Source organism: Plectropomus leopardus, chromosome 14 (genome assembly GCF_008729295.1).
Source record: "Plectropomus leopardus isolate mb chromosome 14, YSFRI_Pleo_2.0, whole genome shotgun sequence".
NCBI lineage: Eukaryota > Metazoa > Chordata > Actinopteri > Perciformes > Serranidae > Plectropomus > Plectropomus leopardus.
In genome coordinates, this window is record NC_056476.1 from 9,919,191 (window position 1) to 9,931,707 (window position 12,517).

At 38.7% G+C, this 12,517-nt stretch overlaps 2 protein-coding genes across 2 annotated transcripts; both read right to left on the reverse strand.

The window, feature by feature from the left end:
* Window positions 1–672: 672 nt before the first annotated feature.
* Window positions 673–3,602, reverse strand: LOC121953863 (growth arrest and DNA damage-inducible protein GADD45 beta-like). The gene is made up of 4 exons (XM_042501113.1): window positions 3,383–3,602; window positions 2,208–2,309; window positions 1,842–2,058; window positions 673–1,612 (listed from the first exon to the last, which is right to left on the reverse strand). Exons 1-4 carry the CDS (start codon window positions 3,418–3,420, stop codon window positions 1,508–1,510), a joined length of 462 nt encoding a protein of 153 aa, XP_042357047.1. The 5' UTR covers window positions 3,421–3,602; the 3' UTR covers window positions 673–1,507.
* A 1,465-nt stretch (window positions 3,603–5,067) lies between these two features.
* Window positions 5,068–10,207, reverse strand: LOC121953862 (interferon-induced protein 44-like). The gene is made up of 8 exons (XM_042501111.1): window positions 10,126–10,207; window positions 8,554–9,061; window positions 8,360–8,411; window positions 7,960–8,155; window positions 6,745–6,897; window positions 6,459–6,630; window positions 6,246–6,346; window positions 5,068–5,392 (listed from the first exon to the last, which is right to left on the reverse strand). The coding sequence occupies exons 2-8, from the start codon at window positions 9,032–9,034 to the stop codon at window positions 5,198–5,200; spliced, it is 1,350 nt and encodes a 449-aa protein (XP_042357045.1). The 5' UTR covers window positions 9,035–9,061; window positions 10,126–10,207; the 3' UTR covers window positions 5,068–5,197.
* Window positions 10,208–12,517: the final 2,310 nt, after the last annotated feature.

Genomic DNA, 12,517 nt, shown 5'->3' on the forward strand with positions numbered 1-12,517 from the left:
GTGGAGCGGGAATCAAAACATGCAGAATGGGGGGGCAGAGGGTAGGATGAACCACTTGTGTTGCAGGAACATCTTGCTACCTGATCATGTGATCATGTGATACTGTGGCATGGGTGGGGTTACACTGAGATTAATTTGCACATGCCCTTGCTCTCAGGCCTCTGGAGCATGCATCTGCAGGTTTAGCTTCATTTTATGACATGAAACCTGTACACAACTTGAGTGCAAAGAGCTTGAGAGAAATTAAACAATAAGTCTTTGCATGCAACTTGGATATTTCCGGCAGCTTTCCCGCACCCTGCTCCTTGACTTGTAGGTACAGTGGGTCTGCATCAGCTTGTTTTGCCTGTTTGCTCCAACACAAAGAGTTTCTGTCTCCACCCCAGTTTCTCTCTCTGACTGTTTTCTACAACAAAAGAGCTTCCCAGCCCATTTTTAAGGCTGTCACTTACACTTTGCCCCAAGAAGGCATGTTTTTTTCCATTACCTGAACCAAAATGTAAACTGAAGTTGCGTAACTTAGCTATAGTTTCATGATGCAAACATGAAAAAGGTCAAACAATTATCAATACAATAATTTATTGTCTTGGTTAACAGGGCACAAAATCAGTTCATAAATAGCTACAAAAACATCTGATACGATCAATAAATTACTGGTGTAGCACTTTTTTAAAATCATTTTAACAGCATTTGATCAAAAAAGCAGCACTCCTGAAGGCACAAAGATACTGACTGTGGTTTCTTTTGCACGATTAGAATTTACAGCCGACATTTTCCATCAGATCACACACAGTTCATTATTCTGCTCATTCTTTATCATCCTCTGACCAAAAACATCACGTCCTTTGCACCCCCTCTCTTTAGATTTTTTTGTCCTGAAATGTCAATACATCCTGTGCAACTTTAACTAGAACATCATTTCCATTTCAGTTTCCATGGTGATGATTCTTCCGCAGGTTCAGCTGTTCATTTCAAGAACGCACACGCCGCCCGCCCAGTCTTATCTAAAGAAAGACACAAGTATTGTACCACGCATACCACACATTCATACACGCCTTTTCTCCAAGGACTCTCCCGTGACAGAAAACACAGGAATGTTGGGCATAGTTTCATTACAGCATTCCTGTCCAGTCCAGTCCAAACACACAGGTCTTCCAGGTATAAGTCGGGGTGTGGACACTTTCTGTCGATGCTGCTACTCCTGGTATTGACTGTCACACCCCATAAACATCAAACAGAAGCACAAAATAGAAGCTGACAATGTAAAAACAATGTGACCTGGATGTGAATCTGCCTTTCTGTCTGTGTCTTTGTGCACAAAGCAGATTTTGTAAACCGTTCTCCACTCTGATACTGAGAGGAGGTCCTTGGTTCCTGCATGTCATCAGTCAGGACAGCCCGTCCCAGTCCGCTCCAGGACATCCCTGCATGAGCAACAACGGACCCTTCAGTTCATCAGAACCCAGAAAGCTCCTGTGTTTGTTGGTGCATGCTGGTGCCGGACCCTTCAGCGTTCCTGCAGGACCAGTTCAGGCACCCACTGGTCAAGGCGTCGACTCTCCTGGCAATAGGTTCCCACCTCTTGTAGCCTGCAGTGGTCGGCCTGGGGGTTCTGCAGGGGAAACAAATGCACCATCAAATTCATGTTCACAGGCGAATTTGTTCTGTAGAAAAGTTAACACAAGTAAAAGTTCCAGAAAGTGCACTCACTCAAATAACACCAAGAATATGAAGCAACATTTCAGTAACAGCATTGCATGAAAATAATCTGTAATAATAATACATCTCCACTTTGGCCTTGCAGTTATGTAAGAGAGGGCTGATGTGCTGAGTCAACATACCGTAACCAGCATGCAGTGGAGGTCTCCGTTCTCTTCCTGGTTTCTGTTGGCATCCATGGCACCCAGCAGCTGATGGAGCCGCTGAACTCCTGAGACTCTCAGGATGGTAATGCCACTGTCGCAGCAGAAGGACTGCAGCAGGGTGAAGTGGATCTGCAGCGCCACATCGTCTGCATCATCGGTTGCCAGAACACACAAAACCACGCTGTCCGGGTCTCTGGTTAGGCAGGAGAAAATGACTATGAGTTTAAGGTAGACACTCGCACTCATTGCTACATACTTGCATTTTTTTCTAAAATGCAAGTGAAGTTGTGTGTTAGAAACATTACAGGCATAGTGAAGCCAAACTTAATAGTTTCAACTCACGCGTTAAGGAGTTTAGCTGATTCATAAATGCCAACGGTCAGGCAGTCTTGTTTCTGAGCCGTCACTAGCAACTCCTCCAGAGCCAGACCCACAGACTGCATCCTGAGGGGGAAAAACAGAACAATTAACCTTTTATATTCTGCAAAAAAAACCCACACACTGCTCATGTCATACAACTGCAGCAGTTCTTTAACCCTTTGAAACCTGAGCAAATTGATTTGACTTCTTTCAAAAACATAGGGAAAAGACAACATGCAACTTAGCAATATATGGTTCAAAAGTGAGCACATTAGTTTTGAAAGTAAGCAGCAAAAAAAAGACACAAAATGTCAAAAAAAAAGCACTGAAAATAATTCTTTCTTCCACTGACATAATTTTAAATCTAAAATTATTATAATTATTAATATAGTTTTCTGGGCATGTTTCCCTTTTTGGGGGATAATTTTCTAATAATCTTCCCTTTTTTCCACAACTAATTTTTAGGTAATTTTGTCACCTTTGGTTAATTTCTTGCAATTTGTGGGAAATTTCTGGTTTGAAAGGGTTAAATAGCTTGTAAACGGCATCTGGACGAAGCACAAGAAAACTGATGTTGATCCAGGTCAAGGGTTAATAAATGTACCTAATTTAATCAATTTTATGAAATGCCATTAAACTAACTTCATTAAACGATAAAGTCCAAGAGAAGTTACATAAAAAGCTATCAGAAGCTAATAATACATCATCCTGATCCATCAGTTTCAGCAGTTAGGTTGCATGTGGATTAATGTGATAAAATAAGGAGGGAGTGTGATTTCAAGCATAATATACATATGGTCCACACACAGTCTTTCCTGCAAGCTGTGCAGTATGCATGCACAGTATTGCACAAATAAGTATATATGAGTTTTTAAACCAATGATTTATGCAATGACTTAAAGTTACTATATGTTGTCAAACTTTAATAAGTTAAATTTAGTACTTGATGCTAAAAATATCTGCCCTCCAGTTAGATACAGTCTTAAATCCAAACTCACAGTGTGATTCTACCTAATCGACCTGTGCAGTTCAGGCAACGCAAGGGTCAAAGAACAAACAGCATTCCTATCCAGCACATGATGTCCATCCACATGGCGCAGACAGCCATAAAACTACAGCCAAATCTGACAAAGTGCAATAAAAAGAAAAAATCTTACCTGTTCTCGATGGACGCAAAGCTCTCCTCTGGAATCATGTTTGCAAGTCCAAACTGAATCCCGGTGAGGAAAAGCCTGACAGCAGTCCTGTGCTTTGAATGCTTTCTCTGTGTGTCTGTGCAAGAGTGTTAGGAGCGTTTGTTGTTGGAAACGTTGCGTCACAGTATTTATACCGGGCTGGGAGGAGGGCGGCACCGAAACTAGCCGAGTTTTACAATTGGCTCCAAAGAAATCCAACGTCTCTTTCTGTCATGTGTCCTGCTGGTTTGTTTGTTTCGTTACACTGTGTGATGCCTTTACACGATGTGGAAGTTCATTTGCTTTGTCATTCTGACGTTGTGATCTGCATAACATTATTGCGCACGATAAAACATGTGCATGTGTATGCATATGTCCTCTATATGCATAAAACATAATGATTCGGTGGAAGTGTATCGATAGAAATCAGCTTAACTTCGTGACTGTGTTGAGCTGTGCTGCAGCTGTGCAACATGAGCTCCTCGTCTCCATAACATCCTGAGTTTCCATAACCGGGCAGCAGTGGTTATGCAAAGATGACTGACATCTGGTGGCTGACTGATGAAAAACCACCCCACTATTGTGAAACTGTCAGTCACATGAGGTTAGAGTCATGCATGATCAAGTAAGACGTTTGTGTAACCAAAGACCCTTATCCATTTATTTCTGTTTTGTTATTGTATAAAGAAAACAATGTCCAATACTAGATATAAGTGTGCATGTATTAGAATTTTTTTATTTAAAGTTAAACTCAAAACAGTCGTATAAAAAGAAGAAAGAAGTAAACATAACAACCAATGATTTTCTGAAGAGTCTATATGATCATATTTACTTTACTCTAATGTTTTATCCTGAAACTGGTACCACATAAACAGTAAAAACTGTCACATTTGCTTTTGCTCAAGAGGTAGAAAACCTACAACTACCAGAATGCACTGCTCCCACTGGTGGTTGACCTAATGCAAGCTTGGGTAGAACCAAACATGGTGGCTGGCTGCTAACAAACAATCTTCAATTACAGTGAAACGGTAAGCTGAAACATGCTTCTGAAAACATTTTAGGGTAACATATCACCTGAATCTTGGTTTATATTGTAACAGCACTGATCAGATTTACTATTTTATAGTATTTTCAGCCTCCATTTTTAAAATACAGGACACAGTGTGGCAACTACTTCTTGTTCACAAATTCTCAAATAACAGCAAAATGGTGCACTAAATTATGTTTCTAAAGATCTAAAGAGTGCAGGAATGTATCCTAAAACCTGGACACGAGTTAGTTTTTTAGCACTTGTGGTTGCCTCTTCTTGAAATCAATGGATTTTTTAAAGAGTTTTTGATAAGATGCCTAAGTAAGATCTGTAGTAACCCCAACTTATGAGACTTTCATGTTTTGTGCTGTGACACAAAATGCATCATTTAGTACCCCGCTTGTAAATTTTGAGTGTCTTAAAAAAGACAGTTGCTAATAAGTACCTGGATGAGATATTATAGACCTTCATCATGCAGAACACAAGTGGACAGCCTTGTTATGGTGGCTACTGTGAAGTCATGCAACTGTGGTGTATTGTAGTGGGTTTATAGCCTGTTAGCTTTTTACCTCTTGTGACTGCATTTATCTTTAAAAAAAAATCATAAAAGCGGTGTTCATTTGTTGAGATTATTTTGCTGAACAAAACATGTAAAGCATCATAAACGTTCGCCACAGAGCTTATTTCCTGCAGTAATGTGAAATCAAATGGAAAATCCCTTTGGCTTTTTGCAAGGGAACCATGGCGATGTTGACATCCTCATTGGCCTACACAAATTTATGTTCCTCGGGGCACTCTACAAACTGATTCTCTAAGAAGTTGTCTGCGTAGTTCAGCATCTGCTCCACAGCAGTCAGCAGCAGTATGTCAGTGTCCTGGTCCAGCTCCAGCTCCACGCTGTAGTTTTTCAGCGGCAGCACGCAGGACAAGGGGATGCCCAGAGACTCGCTCAACTCCCGGGCCTGAAAGACAGGCAAAAGAAACGTTCATGGATGAAGGCATCATTATCAACAAGTTATCAGAGCAGCGTCATTCGACCTCATTCACCAACCATTCTTTAGAAGAAATGTTGTGCTCTTACACACTAAATGTGCATGAGAGCACTCTTACGCATACTTTATGCTGATATGTTTAAGCAGAATAATGTTTTCTTGTGTTTTCTTTAGTTCTAGAGTTGTATAATTTCGTAGGATTTAAATTGCAATAATATTTTTAGCGTTTACAATATTTTTTAAGTTATTTTTCATAATTTAAAAAAAGACATTATGGACTTTTAAAAATAAACACAACACCGACACATCAGTTCATGTCACTTATCTTATATGGGGCCATTCTATCTAATGATTAGTGATTGATTGCACTAGACAAAAAGTGATGAAGCAGCGCTCAAAGCAAGTTGTAGTATCTTACAGAAATATTGCTTTGAAGTGCTTTGCTCAGCCTGCTGTGTCCGCAACCCAGCCTGGATAAATAAAGATGGATGTGTTTGGAGAAGTACTGATCATACCACTATAAATGAGATTTGGATAATACTGCAGAAGTTGTGTGAGAGTTTGTAACTGGATGTTTTGATAAAAGTTTTGCCGTCATTAAAAGCGAATCCCGGTTACTTAAATTCATAAAGAATGACCTTTTCTGGATTTTCCGTTCACCGTGGAGGTATGTGAGATAAACAAAGTTTCCTTCATGAAATCAAGGTAATGTGTGTTGAGTAAATAATATACTAATGGTCATTCCATGGGTTAAGTATTCTGTAATACTGTTGGTCTTGTAAAGGTCAATAGTTTTTGGCTGTATATAATAAATAAAATCTACCTTCCTCTGGATGTAAACACTGCGATAAACATCCCTTAAGTCTTCTGCCACCAGCGGGCAGGCCTCGTCCACTTTAGTCATCAGCAGAATCTGAGGAATTCCTGTAAGAGACCAGCACAAACAGAAAAGACTGAAATAAAAGAGAAGATTAAATGAAAGTTTACTGACCCCTAAGAGGAAATATATATGAAATGTCGTTATTATACTGCTAACCCAGCTGGTTGGTCTTCTTGCGAATTACGGCAAACTTGTCCAGCATCTTTTGGGTGAGGAGAGAGACCTTGCAGGTGTCGACCACATAAACAACACAGTGAATCACATCATTCAGAGTCGCCTCCTTCCTAAAGTTAGGATTGTCCTCCTGGAGAGGACTGGAGGGAATAAGCTGAGGAGCAGATAAAACAGATGCATTAATCACTCGATAAACATCCCACTTTCTTACCACTTACATCAGTTACACGACGATGTAGGTAATTAGTTGGGCAGTTATGAAAGAGACCTGGCAGCGATCCTTTATGTGGCCCTTGTAGATGTTGACTAAGTCGTCAATGTCCAAACCAGCATCAGCATTTTCCTCCAGCCCCATTGTGTCACACAGTATCAAAGGAAGAGCTTCGCCACCTTTCCCCACCTTGATGGTGTAGGTGCGGAACTACAGGAGAGACATGAAATTTAATTTAATGGGACAAACTGTACAGTTGGAGCATGTGGAATCAGTTTTATACTACAGGCAGTGGAAGAATGGAAACCTTCATATGAATGACAAAATCTAACAAGGTCCATTCATAATGTTATTTTTTTAAATAGCGTTAATCTCCAGTCGACATTCCTGTGTTTAAGGAGATATACTGGGCTGAATTTAAAACCTACAGTGTTGATACTGGTATCAAATGAAACTAGAAGACCTGAGGAATACAGTGATACTTCCCATGTAGCTTCTCAGGTAGGGAGCAAAATAACGCTCCAAATGTTACACTACATTTTGGCGATAGAAAAACGGCAAGGCTATTTCACTGTTGTCCCTAAAACTCTGACCTCCAGATATCTGAATGAAAATGGGTTCTGTTGGTACCCACAAGTCATCTCTTAACAGACATGTCCACTTTATATATGTCGTTTTTGGCTGTCATTTGATTCCTAATCAAGACAATCTGGTAAGAACTGCTTTATCTTGTCAATATGGACTTCATAACTGCAAAATATGGAATTGAAAATGTGATAAAAAATGTGATTAATCACGATGAAAGAAATTAATTAACTAAATTGACAGCCTGAGTTTTTATGCTTCCATGATGGTGATAGCCATGGCTGCATTTGACATCCGCACATCCGTACATAAATTTGTTCCATTCTCATGAATATGGTATCTGAACTGCAAAGTTATACAAAAATACTTTTCTGGCCATGATTTAATGTCATATTTCAGGAAAAAGAAGGGGAGATATTTGGTCAGAAACAGAAGTGATGACACTAATCTCGAAACTGTGCTGATTTTAGAGCTCTTCTGTTCTGCAGGGGGAAGACGTGTGAAACATCCATGTTTTCACAGACATTGATTTAAACTTTAAGTGCAACTTGACTGGTGTACCAAGGCATATAATAACAATGCTACTTCTAATAGTGTTTTTTTTCTTCTTGTTTTTCTCTGCTGTTTTTGTTGCAGGTTACAATCTGGCTCAAACAATGACACACTTCACCTTCAACATATCTGTACCTGAGTGGTTACGCTCTTCCCTGCTGTACCAGCGATGGCCTGGGACGTCATGTTGCCTCGAAACAGTGAGTTGATGGAGTTGAAAAAGCTGGACTTGCCAGCCCCGACGGGCCCCACCAACAACACACGGGCTTGGGGGACTGTTTTAAGTTCAGGCTTATAGCTCTTAATATTTTCCACCAGCTGCTGCCTCCTCCTAGAGAGAACACAAATGATACGGACAATATTTACAAGTCAGAGGATTATAGTTAAATTAATGCGTTTTAATGTAGAATTTGAAGTTTCAAGCCTGTTGCAGCATGCAGTCACCAACACACCCTGGAGTGCATCTCGACATCACCAAAGCAAGGTAAGCCGTCAAGCCACTAAATGGAAAAAATTAAGTAAGATTTCTACATACTCTGCGGCCCACTGGACATTCCTCCAGGGACTGGACAGGAGATCTTCCAAGGCTGCATGTGAGAAATAGGTTCAGTGGAACACGATTATATTATGCTACCATTCAGTATTCATTCAATATAGTCCACACCAAATTATGTAGTTTAAATATTGTCTAAATATATGTGAATAAAACACATCTCTTTTATCACAAACCTTCAACTCGATACACTTCAAACTCAGTCAGTGCCAACTTTTCTCCATGCATCTTGTCTGCCATAAAGTTGAAGTTTGTCCCTGGGTTGGACTGGATCTGAGGCTTGTCCTCATGCAGGAACACCAAATCACCATAATTTGGACCAGTGGCATCATCTGTGAATGCAGGCTGTCCTCTGATAGATGTCACCTTCAGTGGCCAGTTTATCCACTCCCTGATGCTGTAGAGGAAGGCCCCCTCATCATAGACATTATCTCCACTCTGGGTGTAGTCTTTAGAGGTGTAGGCCCCAAAGACGAAACTAGCAGCATTGTAGGCAACAATGACAGTGGGCCCCTGTTCGTCACAGCGGCGATGGAAAGCAGCACCACTGAAGCCATGGACGCTAGCTTTGTAGAGCAGGTGGAGTCTGACGTGACCGAGGAGGGAGAGCAGCTTTCTCTGCTGATTTTTAGACAGGCTGGATTTGATTACAGGCATGACGGCCGGTAGACTGTCCAAACTGACCTGAGGATGAAGCACTACCGTTAGATATTATGACTTCTCTAATAAGGCATACTTTTCCTTACTTAAGCTAAAGCTAGCACTAAATATTGAATATGTTCAAAGTTCAAAATATGTTTTCAGTGTGTTGAAGGTTTTTTTTTTTAATTTTGTATTTATTCTAAATAAACTATGAATCCCCAAATTCCGCTATAGCTGGAAACTATAAAAACAAAAACAAATCTAAAGAAAAAAAAAACAAAAAAAACAACAACATTGAATTCTGCACTCCATGATGAGTGAAAAAAACGAGGCTCTTTTCAACACTAGGATTGCATTTTCAATTTTAACTTTTAGTTAAAAGTTTTTAGAATCCAATCATGTCCACTGTGCTACAGTACAGATTATGCCAATGTTGTGTAAATGTTCTTGAGGGAGCACATGTTGCGAATGCCAGCTGTGTGGACCCTGTAATGCCACCCTCTTCTGATAAATAAAGTCCCTAAATGTGCTTTCACATTTAAAATATCTTAAAATCAGATGTTGGCCTACACACCTTCACAGTATGAGGCAGGGGTTGAATGAATGTAACACGTCAGAGCACGTGCTTTTCACATTTAAACTGATACCACGTAATGAATAAATGTGCTTAATTTCTACAGATTAAGCGTGTTTCTAAATTCTACCGAATGTTTTAAAGCTTTATTGATGTTTATGTTCATTGAGCTACTAATGATTGATGTCGGGTTGCAAAGCTGAGAAATAAGAAAAATTAAGACTACTCCTTCAGTATAAATTCCTCTGTTTAGATGGCCCGAAATGATCGAAGGGGCGTTCACTTCGATGTTCACCTCTTCATTATAGGCGATTGCATTGCCTTTTGTAAACATCACAACAAACATTGTCCTCACCTCACACAACCATGAATGATTGTTTAAACGAAAATGGAAAGCGAGGAAATTCAGCGAAATGAAAGTGAAAGTAATCTCTTACAGACCAGAAAAAACACCAATGCTTTATCAATAATTAAAATCAAATTTTATCTGAACACAGTTGCAGTTAAATGCAGTTTAAGTTATCAAACTCACCTGCAGAAGTAGAGGTGTTGAGGTAAAAGTCGCTGTCGCTGTGACTGATGTGTGATCTCTCAGTCAGGGCTTCAACGGAAATGAATCTTCTCGGTTTTACTATGCCAAGCCCTTTGTGGGGGTGCCCCTCCTCTTTCTATAGTTCTATGGTTTTTAACTTTTTTGTGTGTGTTTTAGTTTTTTAGATTGATACTCATCAAGGTCATGGACCACATTTGATTTCGACACAGGGACCTCTATTTGAAAATATTTTGGGCTTTGGATATGATTTAGAACTATAGTTATCAACTATGCATTTGAAAAGAAAGGCTAATTGTGGAGAAAGTATCACATATGATCAGAAAAGTCACTCTTCTGGCTCTTACTTACATTTGGGATCACTTCTTTTTGTGAACAAATTTTATTCAAAGTCAAAAGAACATGTCACAATATGTAAGTATTGGCAGCAAAGTACATGTGAACTACCAAAAGAAAAAGTATTTATTCAGCAAAATGGCCCCATTCAGAGTGTTATAGGCTATTTATCATATACATATTAGAGGTGCACCATTTTGGATTTTTGTCGATTGATATGCCGATATTTTCTAACTAATTTTGGTCGATGTCAATACCAATATATGCACTTATATATGAACCTAACTGCACATTTTAAAGTTGATTCCTCATAATAATTTAAAAGGAAATTTGAAGAGTTAAAGTAGTTTTACTGTTTTTCACAATGAATGTGCACATTTTGAAAAGCATCTGCCACACATTGCTATAAGAGTAGGCATAATATGTTCATTCCACTGCAGGACAGACTTGATGTCCTCTACAATTAGCTGGAAAAACATATGTGCATAAATCAGTATCTGCATTGGCAATTGCCAAAATTAGTTAGAAAATATGGGCCGATAACTTACGAATATAGTGCATCCCTAATTACAACTATATCCACTCTCTCCTAGTTGAATTGAAGTATTAAGTACCTCAACATTGTCCATATTTGCAGTGCCTACTTTCTACCACTAGTTTATATATATATATATATATATATATATATATATATATATATATATATATATTATATATATATATATATATATATATATATATATATATATTATATTTTGTAAACTGATTATGCATGTCTTGACTTTTTCACCATGTCCTTTTGGCAAATATATTAGTTTGTTTTGTTGGAATTAAACAGTAAATAGTCTACATTACAAAGCAGCAAATGTTAAAAAATGTTTGTGCTCATGTCAACTTGTTTTGAGCTGCAACAGAATTCATTTAACGTCCACGAGGTGGTTTTACTGTTGAATCTGAACCTCCACACTTTTGAATGGTGATGCACATTCTTTATTCAAACAACCCACACATTTTGACATTGTTGCTGTTTGTACTTACAGACAATTACAAAGTGAAAGGTTCTCATTGTTCATCCCACCAACCCGCTCTCCCACAGTGCTTTGCTCTCTGTCTTCATGAATATCATGAATGAAACAACATACAGAACATACAGTGTTTTATACATGCGGGACACATACACATAGTTACAGTTCACTTAGCTACTGTGGGGTTCAAGTAAGTGTTACCCATGATTACAGATCTAGTTCAACCCTTCCTCTGAGGCCAGTAAATAATTCAGTCTGGTGACCTTTTGCAGGAAAGTGTGATAAAAAGAAAAGAAAGATGATTGAACAAAATCAAACAAATGTCAAGGACAGAACAAGTTCATGATAAAAGTTCATCTGTGCATTTATATAATTAGAAAATGTCTTCAAGATCATTTAGAGATCGAAATGGTGTTTTATTTTTCCGTATTTGGTGAGAAAAACAGTCAGACGAAGGGGGAAATGGTTGGTGGTATCTTTGTAATGTCATGCTTTGGTTTTGAGAAAAGTCTCTCGACACATTTGTGTGAACTAATTCTTTTAAATACAGAAACAGAGAAAGTTTACTTGTGATTCATTCAAATCTCTTTAAAATATAACATCCATCCTTGGACATTTTAAAATAAAAAGGAAAACGATAGAAAGGCAGGTCTGGAGAGATTAAAATGTAATCTATTACATATGTTACAGATCTGTAATGTACTCATCATTTCTTGTAAAGTCTAGGAAAAATCTGTCTAATTTGGTACGTATTACACAGACAAGTCAGTCGTAAGTAAGTTGTAAACAGTTGTATATTTCCAAAAGAAATATACTCATTTTAAACCCAAGTGTGTGTTCATTCATTGGTCACTGTTGGAGAATGTACTCATTATATGTCAAAGTGTGTGCTGTTATCCTGGGAATTCATTGGAATAACTAATGAGTAGCACCAAATTAACACACTTCCAGAAAACTTTAATATCACAGAAATTTAGTAATTTCTGTCTCCAACCCGGCCTCGGATAAGCGGA

Excerpts from the sequence above, each read along its gene's own strand:
- LOC121953863 (XM_042501113.1), bottom strand. The coding sequence starts at position 3,420 with ATGATTCCAGAGGAGAGCTTTGCGTCCATCGAGAACAG. Across the intron at positions 2,310-3,382 it reads TTTGCGTCCATCGAGAACAG|GATGCAGTCTGTGGGTCTGG; the intron begins GTAAGATTTTTT and ends TTTCCCCCTCAG. Across the intron at positions 2,059-2,207 it reads TCAGCTAAACTCCTTAACGC|AGACCCGGACAGCGTGGTTT; the intron begins GTGAGTTGAAAC and ends CTGCCTAACCAG.
- LOC121953862 (XM_042501111.1), bottom strand. The coding sequence starts at position 9,034 with ATGCCTGTAATCAAATCCAGCCTGTCTAAAAATCAGCAGAGAAAGCTG. Across the intron at positions 6,631-6,744 it reads ACATAAAGGATCGCTGCCAG|CTTATTCCCTCCAGTCCTCT; the intron begins GTCTCTTTCATA and ends TCTGCTCCTCAG. Across the intron at positions 6,347-6,458 it reads CAAGAAGACCAACCAGCTGG|GAATTCCTCAGATTCTGCTG; the intron begins GTTAGCAGTATA and ends GGTCTCTTACAG.